Source organism: Rhincodon typus, chromosome 22 (genome assembly GCF_021869965.1).
Source record: "Rhincodon typus isolate 14 chromosome 22, sRhiTyp1.1, whole genome shotgun sequence".
NCBI lineage: Eukaryota > Metazoa > Chordata > Chondrichthyes > Orectolobiformes > Rhincodontidae > Rhincodon > Rhincodon typus.
In genome coordinates this window covers 26,918,519-26,939,818 of record NC_063353.1, presented here as the reverse complement: position 1 = coordinate 26,939,818, position 21,300 = coordinate 26,918,519, and the positions used below count along the sequence as shown (strand labels likewise).

General features: G+C 38.9%; 1 protein-coding gene across 1 annotated transcript in view; it reads right to left on the bottom strand.

Moving 5' to 3' along the window:
• Positions 1 to 380: 380 nt before the first annotated feature.
• sema3c (sema domain, immunoglobulin domain (Ig), short basic domain, secreted, (semaphorin) 3C) overlaps positions 381 to 21,300 on the bottom strand; it is a 69,728-nt gene continuing 48,808 nt past the window's right edge. Inside the window, exons 12-15 of the mRNA XM_048609960.1 lie at positions 20,347 to 20,504; positions 17,497 to 17,564; positions 11,601 to 11,731; positions 381 to 2,445 (exon numbers count right to left, since the gene is read on the bottom strand). Of these exons, the coding sequence (XP_048465917.1) occupies positions 2,026 to 2,445; positions 11,601 to 11,731; positions 17,497 to 17,564; positions 20,347 to 20,504 (777 nt within the window). The 3' untranslated portion in view covers positions 381 to 2,025. The remainder of the gene's footprint in view (positions 2,446 to 11,600; positions 11,732 to 17,496; positions 17,565 to 20,346; positions 20,505 to 21,300) is intronic.

Genomic DNA, 21,300 nt, shown 5'->3' with positions numbered 1-21,300 from the left:
AGATGGCTACCCTCACACACAGTGGATTACATAAGCCACCAAAGAACCTGCACGCTTAGAAGATACAAATAAGAAGACACACAACAATTGCATCAGCTACTCTCAGTCTGAGCACTACTGGACAGCACCAATGGCCTCAGTACATGAGAATTATGGAAACAGAGGGAAAAATACCTTCTTTTCTGCTGCCTAGTGACTCCCACAAAAGTGCACTTCACTGGGACTAGGTAGGATCAGACCCATCCATCAAGTATCATTTGGGTTGTATTTGTTAGTGAGTCCAAACTGCCAGAACTGGAGATGATAACAAATAATAGGTTAAAGCATATTGCGTGGAATGTTATTTGTAGTAGAGAAGACATACACTGGAAAAAGTTAAGTGTGTCTTTGAAGGTTTATTATCATCACCATGAAAGTACATTGTGTCATGTTTTCTTGACATAAATTAGTCCAACAGAAATGTTTAATCTATACTTCATCTATACCTTAACTGCCATTTTGTTAGGAACAACAAGTTCTCCATTTTCTTTAATTTGTTAACATTCTGACAGCAATTTAACTTTAGTAAAAACTGTGCACTCATATTTGATCTCCTTCCTACTCAAATTAACTAGCTGTTTGCATTAGCAAGTGGAAGAGAAATGTTTAAATTTGAGAGCTTATGTACTTAACCTGCACATAACAGCATACCAAAAAACACCTAAACATATCAAATAATAGCTTAAACATTTCATTTACAATAAAATCTCAGGAAACATTCATCTATACACTCTGTAGTTTTAATTCTAGTAGGAATGATGGAGACAGTATTTGTGGCATTTATGGTTGCTGATGATATGCAGGGCTGTGTCCAGCTACTATAGTCAATGAACCTCAAGATTCGATGCGTAGATGGGTCATTCAGTGGGGTTTGTCTCAGAATCCATTAATTACCCAGTGATAAATTGCTTTTAGAATGGCCCAATATTTTTGAATTTTTATTGTAAATTATTTTCATTACGAGGGGCAATGGTAATTTTCATTTTCTTAACACGTATCTGTAACAATGTTAAGAAGCAAAATAAATTCTAAAAGTCTGTAATAGAAACAGACACTGCTGTAAATGCAGAACAGAAGAATTGATATCCGAAAGATAGATGTGTAACATTTTGGAAAAATCTTTCAATGGAATTGGAGGAAGAGTATCTGCACAAAATGCTACTCTTAATTTTCTTGTAAATGTTAACAGATCTGCTGTGTATTTCCAGTATTTTCTGTTTTTATTTCTGTTGTAGAGCAATTTGAAGTTTTCCAGATAACATATTTCCATAACATATGTCTCCTTCTACAGTTCAATAGCTCATCTTCCAATGTATTGCAATACATTTAATGGGTATTTACAGAATTAGATTCTTAACAGCTTAAGATAATGCTGTTTCAAGGTTTTGCACTTAAAATGACATCATCCTCATATATTACAGTATTCAATATAATACTAAAGTGTAGGTCCAATATTACCTTTGACCTTCCAAGCCCCTACCAGAAAAGAGAAGTCACGGGTCATTAGAACTGAAGTAGTACCACACCACACTTAATTTAACATTTTTCATGATGGTTTGGCCCCACCTGCTCAGTCACATGGGATGAGCTGTGGAACTCATTGGCTTTGGCACAGAAGCCAAATATAAGTCAGGTAAAAATGAAAGGCTTACAGCAGCTTTAGTTTACAGAATGTAAGTAACAGGTTTGAACTAGTTTACTATTAAAAACTGGCCAATAGAAAATGGCCTCCTTACAAGTTATTACAAATAGACAGGAATTAAATCTAAATGTATGTCTCGACTTTACATAAGATGAAGATGTTAGATAGCACAGAAAAATTACAGTATAAAATGCTGTGCTAATCACAGAATGTTCAGACATTCCCAAGTACAGCTAAATTCAGGAGTAAAGATAAAAAGATGAACAAGATGACTACAGCTGTATTTTGTACAGTTCATATTAAATAGTTTCATACCATCAAATAATTATTATATAAGGCAGTTCTTAAGTACCAGGCAACTGGTTTCTTCTATTTCGACTTTTTCTTCTATCAATAAGTGCCTTTAGTTTTGGGTGATCTATTCTGATTGATTGTCCCTTCTCAGTCTGTCTCTGCTGATGCCAACTCTCCTTACAGTACTTATTGATTGCTTGCATTTCAGAGTAACTGAATAGTCCTATCAGGTCCTTGTGAAGAAGTTGCACACCACTGAGGCCATGAGCAGCTCCCCAGGTCCACGATGTCCCTTTGTTGATTATAGGGATAACGTGGTCTGGATCCACAACTTTCAGCTTGATTTTCACCACGGTGCTTTTGAAGTTGTTCTCTGTAGCAATGCAGTGATAAAGCCCTCTGTCAACATTTTGTACAGAACGAATCAGTAGGCCATGCTCGGTCACTAGAATTCTTTCATCTTGCTTTACCTGTTGGAAATAGACACCTGTTTTACACGGCTGTGTGGCTTAAAGCAGTGTTTTTCATTTAAAGTATTCACCTAGCCAGTGATGCCAACATCCCACAAACAAATTTAAAATAACAGGAAGTTCTCTGGAAAACAAAACGTACCCACCCTGGAAGGCGTTGTCGTGCCAACCCCAATGTGCAACATGGTGTAGCTTATGGGACCTAGCTTTAGACTGGTGGAGAAGTGCAGAAACCCGGTAGAGATGGGGAATACCTTGAGCTACTCTCATGCCTCTCCTAGGAGCCAGTCCACAGTCTATTGATAGAAATTGGGAACTGGTTATTAACCCACTTTCTCAAACATGATGGGAGGAAACAAGGGAGATGAGAAAAATGAGGAAGAAAGCATAATAAAAAGTAATTACATTCTAACAAGTAAAAGAAAAGGATAACATCCTTTTTTTTGCAAGAGTAGTTAAATTTTTTATTCCCGACACAAAAGAGTAAATGAACCTATATTGTAATTTTTATATCAGAATGATGCACTGATTTCTCTCTTCTGAAATAATGGTCTCAGTTCATTACAAAACGCTTCCTCCTGCATTTTTCAATAACAGTAAAAATGATTCCAGCAGTCCACAGGGTGTTATGTCCTGCCTAAAGCATCATTGAGAACAGTCCATTTTAAGACTGGACAGGAGCTGTTTCCAACTGGCAGCTGTGGCACCTTGTAAAATAAAAATCCTTCCTCCTCTGACTTTCTCAGGTCGAATGGCTTTTAGTAAGTGTGTGATTTTGAGTAGTATAAGCTGTATTGCTCTCCATTTTACAATCATAAACACTGACTGAAAGCTACACTCCTCCACTTCTGGGAGCTAGGGGCTGCTACTTGGTTTGAGTTCTGAATAGTCAATGGACAGTGAGGTGGAGAAGAGAGCAAGATGGGTGAGATCTGCTCGTGAATGAATTTTGAGTCTGTGCAGAAGGACTGAATGACCTTGGGTCTTGGTTAAAGACAGAACAGATCTGGAAGGGGCACTGAGGGGACTCAGTTCTTCCCTGTAACATTCGATAGGAGATCGACTAGCAACTCTCACCTGCCCAGCTATAAACCCATCTGTAACTTGTATCTAGTGGGCATTAGATGTCCAAGGGTGGCAAAGGTTTTTCCTTAACTTATTTCCTTAGATCATAGATCATAGAATCCCTACAGTGTGGAAACAGGCCCTTCGGCCCAACAAGTCCACACAGACTCTCAAACCATCCCACCCAGACCCATCCCCCTATAACCCACCTAATCTACACATCCCTGAACACTATGGGCAATTTAGCATGTCCAATCCACCTAACCTGCACATCTTTGGACTGTGGGAGGAAACCAGAGCACCCAAAGGAAACCCACGCAGACACGGGGAGAATGTGCAAACTCCACACAGACAGTGACCTGAGGGTGGAATTGAACCTGGGTCCCTGGCGCTGTGAGGCAGCAGTGCTAACCACTGAGCCACCGTGCTGCCCCTTACCCATTTCTTTACCCTACCATCCTTTCCTAGCCTCATTGGGTCAAAAAAGTGCCATACTTACGTCAGTCTTTGATGCTCAGGAAATGCAGTGGAAGTGGGCGGTCCAATTTAAAATCAAGTTCTTTAAGAATAAGTATTTCCATTTGACGGATCTGACTCTTGGTATAAGCATAGTCTGTGATGTAAACAAAGTCTCCTATATCTGGTGAATACATTTCCTCATATTTAGAAGACAGCAGCATGGCAGTCAAGCAACCAACTGGAGCTTTTTGCTGGAAACTGGCTGGCTCTGCTGCTGGTTACCCATTATTCAGGTGGAAAACAGATAGATGGCACTTAAAGCCATACGCTATGATATTGCTCATAATCTGAGCATGAATTTATTGAGACTGTATACAATACACAAGTTGCCAGATCTATTAGCAGAATCGTCCATACATTTGCTTAATTCAGAAACGCCTTTAATTAAATAGAGTAATCAATTATTGTAATCTAGATGATCAGTATATTTTCTCAAGCAAAAACAAGATTGCTGGGCTGTGCTACCTGAATTCTGTCACAGTTCAATGTTTATATGTGCACCTTAAAACAATATACAGGCATTTGAGTACTTTCTCATGAACCAATCACTCATTGGCTCTTCTTCACAATTAATGCTAAGAGAAGCAGCACCAACAACCTCAATTTACAAAATGTCTTTATTTTGAAATAACCTTCCTAATTTGCTCCACAGAAGCAAAAATCAATGTTGAGCAATATAAACATTAACAAGAATGGCAAATCAGATTAAAGAAGTGAGTTTTAAGGAATGTCTTGAGAAAAGAGATGGGAATGTAGATGTGGGAAGGTATTGGGAGGATATATTGCCATTGCAAATTGCTATCAATCTGGATGTGAGGCAAAGGAGTTGCTGTTCAGCATCGCCCACAATTTGTTAGTTTTTCTGGAACATGTGGATATGGACCATTGTGAGAGGGAGAACTGCATTTTATATCGTTAGACAATGAAGAAGGTTTTCTAAGAGTATAAAAGGGTCTTGATCAAATGGCTCAATGGCCTGAAAAGTGGCAGATGGAGTTCAATCTGGATAAATGCGAGGTATTGCATTTTGGTACAATAAACAGGGTTAGGATTTATACAATTAATGGTAGAGCCTTGGGTAGTGTTGTAGAACAGAGGGATCTAGGGGTTCAGGTACATAATTCTGTGAAGTCTGCATCAGACAGGGTATTTATTGCTGAGTCCTTTGAGTATAAGAGTTGGGAAGTAATGTTGAGGTTGTACAGGACATTGGTGAGGCCTCTTCTGGTGTCCAATTGTGTCCAGTTCTGGTCACCCATTTATCGGAAGGATATTATTAAGCTGGAGAGGGTTTAGAAGAGATTTATCAGAATGTTGCCGGGTATGGAAGAGTTGAGTTATATTGAAAGGCTGGATAGGCTGGGACTTTTTTCACTGGAGCATAAGAGGTTGAGAGGTGACCTTCTAGAACTTTATAAAATAATGAGGGGTATTGATAGAGTTAATGGTAGTTGCCTTTGCCCTAGGATGGGGTATTTCAAGACTAGGGGGCATATTTTTAAGGTGAGAGGACAGACATATAAAAAAGACATGAGGGGCAAGTGTTTTACACAGAGAGTGGTTTGCGTGTGGAATGAACTTCCTGAGGAAGTAGTGGAAGTGGGTACAATTACAACATTTAAAAGACATTTGGATACGTACGCGAATAGGAAAGGTTTTGAGGGATATGGGCTAGGAGCAGGTAGGTGGGACTAGTTTAGTTGGGATTATGTTTGGCATGGACTGGTTGGACTGAAGGGTCTGTTTCCGTGCCGTATGACTCTATGCCATTGATAATAGACCTGAAATGACACTCTTCATTTAACTAAAGGGAAAATATCTCATCTAAAATGCCTGGGTGAATGAATGCGTTTTTAAAAATTTTTTGTAGCCTTAAATAGAAGAACAATATTAATTGCATTACCAGATATGGAACAAATTATAGCATCTGTGAATACTTCCCTAGGATTTAAAAGAGTCTTCATGCAGGCACTAACAATGAAGTCAATGATGGTGTAAAGAGTTGCATCTGAAAACTGAAGAACCTGTGTAATTTTTTTCCCTTGTTAATAAAAACACACAAATTAGGAGAAGTTTGCCATTTGGCCCCTTGAACCTGTTCTTTGATTCAATAAGAACATGATTGAGCTGATTGTAGCCTCAACTCCACTTCCCTTTCTATCTCCAATATCTTTGACTCCTTTGTTAGTCAAGAATTTATCTACCTCTGCCTTAAAAATGATTCAATGATACTGCCTCCACCAATCTTCATGAAAGAGAATTGGACAGTCTCAGGGAGACTTCCTTGGAGAAAATAAAACAATCTTTATCTTAAATGGCGGACAACTTATTTTTAAACTATGCCCCTGAGTTTAGTCTCTCTCAGAAGGGGAAAGATCCTTTCAACATTTACCCTGTTAAATTCCTTTAGGATCTTATGTATTTCAATGAGAGCACCTCTCATTATTCTAAGCCCAATGGATGTTGGCCCAATCTGTTTCACCTCTCCACATAAGATAACCCTCTTAGCCTAGGAATCATTTGAATTAATTTTCTCTTCTGCTTTTAATGCAATTACATCTGTTCTCAATTAGGGCAAAACTGAACACATTATTCTAGATGCAGTCTCACTAATGCCTCGTACAAATATAGCAAAACATTCCGAGCTTTGTATTTCATTCCCCTTACGATAAACAATAACATCCCATTTGCCTTCCTAATCACTTACATTGTAACTTATTGTGGTTCAGATACCAAGACATCTGGATCCCTCTGTACCTCAAAGTTCTGCAATCTCTCTCTATTTAAATAAAATGTTGTCTTTCCATATTCTTTCTGCCAATGTGGATGAGTTCACATTTTCCCACATTATATTCCATCTTTGATAAAATAACTTTTTATTGAACAGACCAATATCACCTCTTAGTGCAATGTCAATCATTACCTTAACATTAAGCATACACGGTTATCACCTTCTCCTTGAGATATTGAGAATCAGTAGATTGCAGTACTTATTAGAATTAAGGATTTCCAAAAAGTTCATGGAAAATAAATTATTATGTGACTAACTCGGTAATTCTTGGAGCAATCTCATTCCACCCAGCCAGTGAGGCCAACAGTGAGAAATGGAATTTGCTGAATTGAATAATTTTATATATTTTTGAGATTTCACAAGGTGTTCCATTAGAGATCCTGCAATCTGCTGCAAATCTGGCCTCCCAAAAGACCATGCTATTTTCCACCTGCTCAGTGAATTTCTGTTGCTCGCCCATATTAAATGGGTGCTGCTAGGATTTTCTGCTCTGGCCTGTAGGAATTAAACTCTAAAAGACGGGCTTTATTGTTAGCTACTGCTTCAAACATTTCAGCATCTGTGTAATTCTGCTCCCACATTATCCTTGGTGAATTAGTTGCTACTGGGATTCGAGATGTGTTTTTCCACAATTCTTTTCCTGCAAAAGTCTTGTTGACAGCTGCTGGTTTAATGATAGCAACAGAGAACATTTTTCTAGCATGCTAATTCTTTTAGGCATTCTTTTGGAAACTCTCAATTTAAGCAAGGGAGAGGATTTTAAAAGGAGAAAAAGCAGATGGATTTGCTGCATATTTATGCTTATCTCAAGAGCCATAAGTTCAGACCCAAGTTCTACTGTGTGTGTTGCCATCTGTATCATCTAAGTGTAGGGGTTCTTACAAGAAGAGTTGTATAAAGAAAATAAGATGTAGTTTATTGCTTCTCTGCAACTATATACAGATTACAAGAATAGTCTCTGCATTGCTACAAGATTGTTATGGAGGCCCTGGCCTTAATTCTGCCTTCCACACAAATTTACCACACTCTCCCACAAAGTGCTCACGGTATTATGGTGGTGCTTCTTGCACTCACAAGCATTAACCCTTTCAGACCCACACACATTTCCTCTCACCGCATGTCTTTTTCCTGAAAACTGTTAGTGCCATTTATTTGTTTCTATAATTACATTCACTACTATCTCATCTCCCCCAACGAAGAATCTCCATCAACCATAAAGGATGTCACATCAAACAAGGAGGAACCATCAGATAATACAATTGAGGAAGTTAACAAGTTTATTTTACTAATTATCTAGTCACTGAATGAATGGGAAGCTTATATTAATCAACAAGTTGAAGTAATAAAGTTACCTACTTCAACAGTGACATACAGGTGTATTCAGAACAAAGGTCCACTGACATAATTTGAAGAAGGTGGTGCATGCAGCTCCTGGAAAGATATTACTCAGAAGGGTCAAGCAATGTTTGAAGATTTGAGATGCTGCAACAAAAATAAAAAGTACCTACTCTCATATCTAGCCGACACGATGGCTCAGTAGTGAGCACTGCTGCCTCACGGTGCCAGGGACTTGGGTTCGATTCCAATCTTGAGCGACTGTTTGTGTGGAGTTTGCATGTTCTCCCTGTGCCTGTGAGTTTCCTTCGGGTGCTCCAGTTTCCTCCCACAGTCTAAAGATGTGCAGGTTAGGTGGCTGGCCATGCTAAAATTCTCATACTGTCCAGGGATGTGCTAGCTACGTGGATTAACCATGCTAAATGTGGGGTTATGGGAATAGGATAGGGGGCTGGATCTGGGTGGGATGCTCTCCAGAGGGTCGGTGTGGAACTGTTGGGCCGAACAGCCTCTTTCCGTACTTTAGAGATTCTGTGATTCTAACAGGGCCAACATTGCCCACAGAATAAATACAAATGTTTGAATGTTTTGAATGGAACATCAGACCTTGGACCATCTACAAGACAACTACCTTCAACAAAACAAACCACCACTCTTCCAAATCTTTAACGTTACAAATTCAGACTAACTGGACAGCTCAATATTTTCCTCAAATAGGTTTTTTCCAGACTTGGAAGAGCGGTAGTTTGTGGACAATATAAGGGGGATGTGATATCTTTGTACAGCTACTTAGGGTTGTCTGAATAGACCAGTCTTTTCACCCATATTTCATATGGCTGGCCATAGCCAAGTGGTATCACTTCCCAGAAACTATTACTGCACAAGTATCATCACAGAGACAGCTCTGTGGTAACTGAGAAAAATGACCTCAGCAAGAGGATATAAGAATTGGCTTAAAAAGTACGTCATGTGGCTTCTTGAGACCTGCTCCACCGTTCAATTAATCTTGGCTGATCTTCTACATCAACTCCACTTTCCTCAACTCTCTACCAAGGTGAAACCACCTCTCAGCATCTATATGGCTCAAAGATATCATCTTGTATTCTTCTACATGACAGAAAGTATGAACTCATTGCCGTATTCAATTTCTACCCATAAATATAGAGCTCCCATCACATGAATCAATAAAGCAAACTGTTATTATAGTTCCTCAGAGATAGGATCCTAAATCTTTAACAAGTAGGGTGAACAAATTGTTTACATAAATTTAAAACAGATTGCTTTTTGATTTGGATTTTATCATCCAATAGCATAATTATTTGTCTAAGAGTGATGAGAAATGTCAAGTTTTGTTTAGGGGATTCAACCATGTCTAAATTTGGTAAACTGCAGGTCCACTGAAGTTTTAAAATTTATTACTTCTGCATATTTCATGTCAACCTTAATTTCTGTCTTGTTCATGAAAGGTTTACTAAATAGCATTAGTGTCTTACAAGAGATTGCATCCACATTACTACTGTAAAATGGCTTACTCCAATATTTTACACAGAATTACAACTCTCTTTAAATGATCTCAATGTATTGACATCTCCAAACCTAAAGTAAGTAATGCTGTTATATCCTTAACCTTGAATAACGTCAGAAGTGTGGTTGCTAACTGAGGAATACATAGCGGTCAGTTTCCATTTTTAATCCCTTACATAATGAAGCAGTCTATGTCCACCTAGAACAAGTTATGTGCTAGATGCAGATTTGTGGCAAGTTAACATGCATGTCACACAAGGGCCAGATGATGCCATTTCTGAAAACAGGATGTAAGCAAGGATTCCACGATTTGAAAAGAACAGATAGTCTTCTCTTTACCACCTGAAAAGTTTTCAACATCATTCAAGTCTACTGCTTATTCACTATAGCTTCATTATGAGAAGAACGTATGCCATCAATGCCTGTCTGTGAAGGAGGTGGAGGTGGAAGTACAAATGGTGAAGGTAACATGCAGCAGAAAGTTAAATCAATTATTGATTGAAATGGTTTTCATGGTAAACAGAACTAGGCCCTGGATCGGTGCCCCGATCCTATTAAATGCTATGCAGTGGCCACATAAACATCATGCTGTCTATTCTGAAACATAGGGCTTCAAATACAATAGGTACACTTCAATCATCTATCTCCCACCTTCATTTACCTTTCTAAAAAGCTATTCAGAACTGCATTGAAACAAAATCCATTTGTTTTGTTATCATTTTCATCTATTATGAATGTGCTGTTACTGTTTCTTTCACTGCTGCTTTCATCACATACAATATCTTATTGTGCTGAATCCTGTATGTTTGTGGTATTTCTCTGTGAAAGTAGTCAATGTGATGGAAGCTTGCTGCTCCTCAGTCGAAGTCTCTTGTGATTTATATGGCCACGTATCACTGTTTCGGGTCTTGCAATGTTTCAGTAAAGAGTGTCAGCTGTTTGGGACACACCTTGGCTGCCAACTTCTGACTAATGTTTCATTAATCCTTTATGGAACCATGTGGGACTAACTGAAGTTGGTGCACCTTCCTAAGACCCTGCCTTATCCATGCCTCCTCTCAGACCAATTTAATTGTTTGACTTTTTTTCTGAAAACATAGGAACTCACATGGGAACAGATTATTGGTCACGACTGAAGAATACAAACCTGCCATCAGGATTTCCTATCCCAATTAATTTGCAAGTGAGAACCCAGGGTTTAAAAAGGTAAAGGTAAAACTTTAGAGATTAAAACTACATCTATACTATTTCTCTTCATTTTCGGCAACATCATTTTGGATGCACGTGATATTTTCACTTTTTCCACAATGCATGGTTGTTTGAACATTGCTCCCATAGTGTGAGCAGAGAGTGAATTTAGAGAGTTTCTCTAGTATACTTTGCAAATTTTCTTTAAGAGTTTTGAAATATGCTTGAAGCATTTATGCTCGTTAATAAGCTCAAAGCCAGACATTGTAAAATAGAAATCCAAGGCTCCTGCAATTGAGGAATGTCTAGATCAGAGACTCCACTTTCTATCCTGATGGTGCTACCTCCATTTGGTCCTGCTCACATGGGCTATAGGTGCTCTTTCTGACTCTGGCAAAGTGAATCACCCAAATTGGTGGGGGAGAGCAGTGCCTGTGTAATGACCAATGTAAGATGGGTGGATCTGTGAAAGATCCTGTTCCTCTAGTGCCAGATTCTCATAGTGGGGCATCAGTTAAATGATGTGGAATAAGATAGGATAACTTTAAGGCATTTTGTCAAAACTGTTATTCGATCCATTCGATTATGCTAATTTTCTTTTACAAATGGATATTGATGAGTTTAATGGCATCTTCCTTTGCAGTAAACTTCTATAGTCTTATGGTCAAACACCAGAAATTAATTGTGTCCCCACACATTTCTAAAATTGCAATGTAATGATAAGAATACAAACCTCCTTTCTTCTGTCATTTGTTTTTTGCATCAACCATTTAACTGAAGCTTGGGGTGACTTTGGCGTACACTCAAGGAAAGCCGTGCTGTTTTTCACTCCATATTGCACAGATTCCACTGCATTTCTGTATGCTGAAATGAATGCATATATTTTAACAATACATAATAGCACAAATTATTTTAAACATAAAGCCAGAATCAAAAGAAACTCTAATTATATTTAATTGCCTAAATATTATTACTTCCTACATGTGTTGAACAGAATTTAGTGCATTCAGACCATGCAATAGAGGGAGGATACAAGGAAATAAAATGATCCAATAGACATTTTAATGAATGGGTCAACCAGCAACTGAACAAATGAAATTATTTACAAGTGTGACAGTAGAATATAATTTGGATCCCATAGATCAATATTCTGCATTCTATTTATGGTATAGATTAGATATTGGTTGAAACTTTAAAGAATAAACATAATACAAATAATAATTTAACACCATGTTGATGAGTAGATTCAGTGTGACTGGTGATATCACTGTTAATTAAATCTTTAATGCAGTCCTGTCCATTCTGTTACAACACCACCTTCATTCATTCCAAAAAATAATTGTTAATTTTAACCATATATCTTGGTCTCCAATCAATCTGTAAAGTGTATAGTTGCTTTTCAGATTGTATATATATATATATATATATTTATAACCTATTAAAACCAGTGCTAATGATTTGTTTCACATCAGGTTTTACAGAAGAATCAAAATAATATTTTTAAATGAAAGATTTCTTCCCCTGAAGTCTACTGCTGGCTCATAATTTGCATGAGTGAATGTTTATATATCCATTCAACAGCTTGAGGCATTTTTGTCATTCAAGAGCACACATTAATCTTTGGAGTTAATGGCTGCTGTAACTTTGTATGTCAACCACCACCAGAGTTAACATTTCTATTTTGCTTCTTTGAAACAAATAAAATTTCAAAATGTACATGATGTAGTTGTAATTCAGTGCCCAAAAGGGGTTTCATTCTGTGCTTAACCATCTTCAGATGTTTAGTAACTAACTTGGCAAAACAACATGAAATGGGAAGCAAAATGGAAAAAATATGTGACATCTGCCAAAAGATGCATTGAATTCTTTCAGTTAGAAAGCCCAGCAATGATTACTTTTCTGCAAATACTTAAATTATTTTAATAAGCTTGGGAGCTGTTTTCTTTGATGTTAGCTTCTATCCTTGTGTTAGTTAGTCCACATCCAGAATGCTGTGTACAGTTTTGGTCTCTTTAGTTAAGCAAGTATTAGATACAGTTCAGAGAAAGTTCATTTGACTGATGACTTGTTTGGGGGTGGTGGTGGGTTGGTATGAGAAAGGGTTGGACAGACTGGACCTGTATCTGTTAGAGTTCAGAAGAATGAGAGGGGATCTTCTGAAAATGTACAAGATCCTCAGAGCATTGACACAAGGTGTGGGGGATAAAGGGGATAATTCATTCAAGATGGAGATGAGGAGGAATTTTTCTCTCAGATGGTTGAAAATCTTTGGAACACTCTTCTCCAGAAAGTGATGAAGGCAGAGTCATTTAGTTCTTTTTAAGTAGCTGAAGATTGGCTCCTTCATTAGTCAAAAATCTAAGGTTATTTGAGACAGGTGGCAATGTGAATTTCAGGCTACAATTAGATCAGCCATAATCCTATTCAATGGTGGAGCACGCTAGAGGGCTGAATGATCTAATGCTGGCTCATAATTTATATGTGTGGATGTTCGTATATTCATTCAACGGCTTGAGGGCATTTTTGTCATTCAAAAGCACACATTAATCTTTGGAGTTACTGGTTGCTGTAGCTTTGAATGTCAACCAACTGCAGAAATCATTTCTGAAGAAGGGTCCAGACCTGAAACGTCAGTTTTCCTGCTTCTCTGATACTGCCTGGCCTGCTGTGTTTATCCAGCTCTACACCTTGTTATCTCAGACTCCAGCATTGGCAGTTCCTCCTATCTCTCAGGGAATTAGTTAGGCTGTGAAAAATAAAATGCAGAGCGTGCAGCCTCAGAGGATCAGCTTCTCATGGTAGTGTGGAAGATTCAGGCAAGAAACACTTTAAAGGCCATTTACTTATTTTTCCAGTTTCTAATGTTACAAGAAAGAAAGCACTAACAATAACCAATAACAATGAGTGATTTGCCTGGAAAGGAAACTCTGCACATATGCCCAAACAAGCCTAGCAGAGTTCCCTTTAACATGGAAATATAATTGTAGATTTGTTGATTTGCAAGTCACACGGTGGCTCAGTGGTTAGCACTGCTGCCTGTCAGTGCCAGGGACCCAGATTCAATTCCACCTTTGGGTGACTGTCTGTATGGAGTTTGCATGTTCTCCCTGTGTCTACCTGGGTTTTTGCCAGATGCTCCGGTTTCCTCCCATAGTTCAAAGGTGTGCAGGTTACATGGACTAGCCATGCTAAATTGCCCATAGTGCTCAAGGATGTATAGGTTTGATGGTTATCCATGAGAAATGCAGGGTTGCAGGGATAGGGTAGGATAGGGGGATGGGGATGGGTCTGAGTGGGATGCTCTTCAGAGAGTTGGTGTGGACTTGTTGGACTAAATGGCCTGTTTCCACACTGTAAGGAATCCATGGATTCTAAGTCACATTCAAACTTTAAGGCTATTTGAGAAATTGCTACTTGTCTGGATTAAGAAGCACAGGCTATGACTTATTGCAATGTCATAACATTGCATTAACAGAAACAGAAACTACAGAGCCGTAAGGATGACTTTTTAAAGGATTAAAAACTTGCAATTAAGAGACCAAAAAAGTTAATTTTCTCCAAATGTTGAGGGGCCTTCCTTGAAATATTGCAATTGGAGAACAGTCACATTTCCATGTCACATAGGTGGCCAATCTTCTGTGCAGTGAATCATTGTATGGAGAAGATTACTGAATGTTTTAAAAGATTAAAGATACTCGAGAATACAGTATAAGAACAGCAAATGCTGAAAATAATCAGCAGGTCTGGCAGTACGTGTAGACATAGAAACAGAGTTAATGTTTTGAGTCCAATAAAATCCATTTGAGTTCCTCCAGTACTTTCTGTTTTACTAAATATTTCCAGCATCAACAGAATTTTGCTTCTGTTTTACTGCATACTTAGAAATATTGTAGTTATGTGGCTAACTCACTTAAGACAAAAATGCTGCAAACTTTAAGTCGTCACATAGGCTGATAAAGTGACATCAAGCCAATCAGACATAAATCTGAAGAAACACTAGGCCAAGGCCACTTTCTCCTCACAAATTCTCAAAGCTCATCATGTCTGCAATACAAACAACTAGAACTGGCTGCTGGAGATATTAGTAGTGAAGGTGAAGATATGATCAATTTAACTGGGTCAGCACCTACAATTAAAGTGAATAGGCTTTATTCCACATGTCGCTGCAGCTCAGCTGGTTATGCCCTAGCCTGAGTCTGAGGTTAGTTCAAATCCCACTCCTGGACACTCATACAAAATTCAATGCTGACTGTCCATTGCAGCTGGAAGGAGTGCTGCACTGTTAGAAGTGTTGTCTTTTGGATGAAACACCACCTCTCAGATGAACTTAAAGGATCCCACGGCACTATTTTGAAGAAGGCAAGAGTCTTCCCTTGTGTCCTGCCCCATATTTATTCCTCACTCAACATTAAAAAACAAACTGGTCACTATCATATTGCTCTTTGTGGGAGCTTTCTTCATACAAATCGGCTGCCATGTTTCCTACATTGTAACAGTGATATTTCAAATGTATTTTATTGCATATTAAGCATTATGGGATATACAGTGGTCATGAATAGTGAGGTTGTTGATTTGCTCGCCAAGCTGGCTTGTTTTTGTTCAGACGTTTCGTCACCATGCTAGGTGACATCATCAGTGGAGCCTCTGATGAAGCGATGTTATTCTACTCTGCTTGGAATTTATACTGTCCGGTCTGTTATGGTTAGTACTGTCATTTCCGGTTTTGACCTGTATGGGTTTGTAAATGGGGTCCAATTCTATATGTTTGTTGATTGCATTATGGGTGGAGAACTATGCCTCTAGGAATTCCCGTGCATGTCTATGTTTGGCTTGGTTACGTTGTCCCAGTTAAACTGATGGCCTTCATTGTCTGAATGTATACAATAGAATGGTCATGAATAGTTTTTTTTTAAATGAATGTTTTTTTGGACTAAAAAACTGCACAAAATAGTTTGTCAATTAAAATTGCCAACAGTTATTTCTGGAGTTCAGTTCTAGCAGGATAAAATTGAAAAGAGAAGCTCTGTTAAATAACAATAATCCTTGGTTTAACAAGCCTGAAGTACTTTGAGTAACTCTATTCTCCAGTTCATAAAAAGGATATAGGAATATTGGGGAAGTTGCAAAGAATATGTATGAAAATAGTATCAGAAATACAAGATTAAAGTGAACAGTAAGATTGAACAGGTTGGAACTCTTTTCTCCAGAACGTAAAAATCTTAAAAATGACTTGATTTTTAAAAATTCTTTCATGGGATATGGTTTTTGCTGGCAATGTTAGCATCTGTGGCACATCTCTAATTGCCCTCGGGAAGGTGGTGGTGAGCCACATCCCTGAACTGCTGCAGTCCATTTGGTACCGGTACATCTATAGTGCCGTTGGGAAGAGAATTCCAGGAAGTTCATATCATGGCACTGAAGGGACAGTGATCCCATTCCAAGTTAGGATGATGTGTGACTTGGCTGGACACCTGCAAGTTAGGTATTTCCATGAGTCTGCTTTTCTGGTCCTTTTAGGTAGCAGAAGTTGCAAGTTTGAAAGGTGCTTTTGACAAATCCTTCGGGATTAAAACTTGTTGATTCCTAATTTTTAGATATGCCTGTTGCTACTCCTGGTATGCCCCCTTACACCTGTTTAGGATAGGAAAGAGTTTTAAGGTTTGACATAGGAGAGATAATTCTATTGCTGGAGAAGATCTGAACTAGGGTTCATAAATACAAGAGCAAAAACAAAGTTCCTGGAAAAGCTTAGCAGGTCTGGCAGCATCTGTGGAGGAGAAAACAGAGTTAATGTTTCGGGTCTGGTGACCCTTACTTAGTCACTAACAGTCCCCATTAACAACTATTCACCCTCCCAGCCTGATCGTTAGCAACTCCTTTGTCTGTCCAACTGTCTTTCTCTCTCTTTGGGCTCTATCTTATCATTTACTCCCTACCCCACCTACCTCCCTATTTTCTGCATATAAATTGACGTTTTCCCAGCCACCACCAGTTCTGAGGAAGGATCACCGGACCCGAAACATTAACTCTGTTTTCTCCTCCACAGATGCTGCCAGACCTGCTGAGCTTTTCCAGCAACTTTGTTTTTGCTCCTGATTTACAGCATCCGCAGTTCTTTTGGTTTTTATTCATAAATACAAGATTGGTACTAATGAATCTATTAGGGTATTGAGGGGCAATATTTTCCCCTAAGGAGTGCTTAGAATGTGGAACTCACTGTCATCATGTGTTGCTGAGGTACCTAGCAGAAATGCATTTAGAGAAAAGTTAATATGATACTTAAAGTTAATCAGGTAATAAACAAAGCACTGGGGTATGTTGGTGAGTTTAGATGAAGTTGAGTGGGAAGATGTTCATATGGAGCATAAACCTGTTGGAATGGACTTTTTGGGCTGAATGGCCTTTACTGAAAAGATTATGTAACTATTTAATGGTTATATATTGTGTATTTCCTAAATTGCTTTCTTAGTAGAATTTGCTAAATTTTCGTATTTTCTTTCTTTAATAAACGATTTCCTCATAATTTTAGCGATGAGAAACTAGAATTTTTTTCCAGTGTCTACATTGGTCACATGAATGACTTTCAAGATTTTTCTGTAGCATCACTAATTACAGATTGTACTGTTCACCTTTTAGATTAAAACCCCTGCACTGTGTCATTGGGTTACCATGTCTCACATCCTGCCTTCGGCTTCTCCTGTAACCAAAAGAAAACACAATTACAAAGGACATTAGCAAAGATTCCAGTGATGGGCAGTGGGAGTCATTATGATTGGTAGAACTGTGGGTGCAAAATGCAGTAAGTTATTAACCTCACCTGACGGACAGTAATTTGGATTAACAAATCACCCATCTGTTTGGAAATTAATGTCTGAGATCAATGACTGAAGGTCAGGAGCATTCTACAGCAGGCAATAGATGCTCTCCAGCAGATTACAGACTCAGTATTGGGGACAAAAATATCCCGATGTATTTCAGTAGAATAATGTTGTGGCATCCTGGGAGACAAACTAGCTCTGTTTATCCCGTGCTCTAGACCTTCAAAATAAAAACTGCTATTATTTAACCCTCTCCAAACAAAATTTGTATACATTGAGATTTGCCTTCTTTCTTAGCTCATCGTCATTGTCTCACCAGACAACAGGCTAAACGTGCAGATTCTAGTTCACAATGAGATGCAGTTTTGTTTAAATGTCGACCTAGGTTGGGCAGAGGCATTAATCCATCTACAGGAAGTAGTTGTGGAGAGTAATTTGTTTGCTTTCTCCTTCTAATTGCAGAACTTCTCAGCTAATGACAGAACTGATTGGTATTATCCATGAATAGCCAAACAGGTCAGAGAGGAATTCAGGCTGCAATTATGAGCCTTTTTACCTCTCCAGTGCTACTGTCTTCACTGGAAAAACTTATCATTCTCATTTGCTCTGTAAACTTGAATAATGGGGACACAAGCACCCATTCACAAGTCTGAAGGAGTGATTACTAACATCAGTAAAAGGTGAAAAGAACCATTCATGTATATGATGCAGTATTTCAGTATTGTATTTATCCTTGGTGGCACTAAATTGAGCACCTATTCAGAAGATCTCATTAAAAACAGAATAATTCCCCTCAGGCTGCTGAGTGTGTCATTCTTTCATCAGGATGAAAGACCCATTCAAAAATGCTGTAGAAAATGGAAACATGGAGCCTTTGCATGTGGCCGTTATCCTATGTTTAGTGATTGTTTTGTGAATTAATTCCTATCTTTGCCACTTTGAGATTACTGAAATGCTTCCATTGAGTCTGCTCCTATTGAAACAGAAATTGATGCAGAAATTGCTTCATTTATCATCCGATGGATTTGCAGAAACTAAGCAATTACATTCACATTGCTTGTTTGATTGAATGAACTGAAAACCTGATTGTCCCATAGTTACAACAAAAGCACTTAACATAAAGCCATAAACAGCCATCGCTTTGACATCAAAGGCATTTGTGCTGGAGGCACCCAGCAAAACTACCTCCTATTAGAGTGTGATGGTTTCAATAGCATTGGGAGAAAGCAAGGCAGTGGAATTAATGCAGAATTCTTTGACCAAAAAGTTGGCATAGCTACAGTGGTCTGAATAACTTCCTTTAGAGCTTTAAACTCCAATGATTCTATTAAAAATGGCTATTTACATGGGATTGCAGTCGTTGGTGACCTTGCACTGCCAATGGCATATACAATCTTGTAGCTGAAGACATTTGTGTATTCTCCTGAGGAAATCAAAGGCCCAGATTCATCAGTCTCCAGTATTTAGAGGTTGGACATATCCCTGCAGGTGTGCAATGGGACCCTTTGGAAGTTCCGGTGCACTTACTACACAGAGTTCAAACTTACAATGGGAAATTACTCAGCATCTGTAACCCTCCAGACAAATTGAGGGTTCCAATTTACTTGATAATTACCTAAGAATAGATAGAAGGAATTCTGAAGAAGGGTCCTGACTCGAAATGTCAACTTTCCTGTTCCTCTAATGCTGCCTGGCCTGCTGTTACCTCTAGCTCCACACTGTATTATCTCTAACTCCAGTATCGGCAGTTCTTACTATGTCGGAAGGAATTAACACTTGCTTTAACTTCTGGCTAACTATAAAACAGATCCTGAATCAGTGAGATTAATCCCCCACCTCCCTGCAACCCCCACCTCTCTCCATATACCCGAGGCATCACACTCTGGGCGTTCAGGCTCTCCACTGCACCTAATTGCCCTTCTCACCGCACAGCACCCCTCCAAGATACTTAACTTCCAGGTCACAGCCTGATCACTCCATCACTAACAAGTGACTCACCCTACCCTCTCATCTATTCACCTGCCGCCCTATTACTCACTTGCCACCCTACACCCCTCACTCGTATGCATTCTACCCCTTATCTACCTGGCATCCTACCCTCGCACCTTCCTTGAACCTTATCCTCTCACGCACTTACCTGCTCACATTATTCCACGTACCTACCTGACACCCTTACCCCCAGACCTGCCTGGCATCCTCACCCCGTGCCCATTTGGCACCTCCAACACATACCCACCTGGCACCCTCAACCCTCATTCATGTGCCTCACACCTGGCCACCGACATACTTACCTTATATATTTACCTTTTTTCCATAGCTTGTCAAAGTGTCTTTGGGGTGTTTATATACCAGAATATGGCAGTCACTGTGTTAATAAAGGAACATGGTTTGGCCTCCAACATGGATCCTGCATGGCATTGGAAGGCTCCAAGATCAACGACACTCTGCACTTCTGAAGAGCTTTGGAGGGTGGGGCCAGAAACATGTACCTACGGGCTACGGCACATAATAGGAATGGAATGGCAACCTGACTATGATAGGCATTCCTCAGAAGCTGCAGTCCCAAATTTTTAATTGTTGGTCACCTATCGGAAATATAATTATTGATTAATGGCATCTGTTGGCAACATAAAACTGTCCGGCATTGGTTGGTTTTCTTACCTTTTACCGGTTAAATAGAACCTGGAGCAGGACTTTCCGTCCCAAGCACAGTAAGGATCTCTGGCCAAACAACAGTCAGCACATGCTGTACCATAGACGTGGCAACGATGAAAAGAGATCTGGGCAACACCTTCATCTGAGCTCACGTATAACTGTTGCTGTGATGAAAAGATTGTAATTGGTGATTAATACAGAAAATCTCATTTCTCCCTGCTAGTTGTAAAGGAAAGCACTAATGACACAGTAATAAATGACAAAACATTCATGAGGTGCTTATCAGTTGGCTGATTTTTTTACTTGACCAGCCTAATGGAGTTAAGCCAAGGACACTGACCTTGACTCAGCACCTAGTAGAGGCTGGAGATTGAAAGGAAGACCTTCCTGATTTGTATTTACGAGGAATGTACCAAATGATGCATTTAGAAATTTACTTATTGGTATCAATGGTTTTAGCTTGTGCACTGTGGTGGAGGTGGGGGGGGGGGGAGCAATATACAATATCATCAAGTAATTAAAGTTTTAAATGTATTCAGTTAGGCGTATCTGTCTGAATATTTATAAAATTTATGACACGTTATACAGTATTTACAGCTCAGGAACAGACCATTTGATTCTAACAGGTTAAAACAGTTTCACTACGGTCTTTTCATTCTTCATCATTGACTGTTTCGCCATGTGCCTAACCCAACTTTACCTTAAATGTGTTGAATACCATTTGCTGCAACTACTGCAAGTGATTACAACTTGTACATTTTACATATTTTCTGTGTAAAGATATTTCTCCTCATTTCATCACTGGGCTATTAATAACTATCTTAAATATTTCATAAATCTACCCTATCAAAGCCTTTTATAATTTAATGACCTCAGTCAGGTCACCATTCCAGCTTTCCATACAAAAGAGCACCATCTTAATCAAATCCTCTGAATAGCCTTTCAATTCCATTATAATTC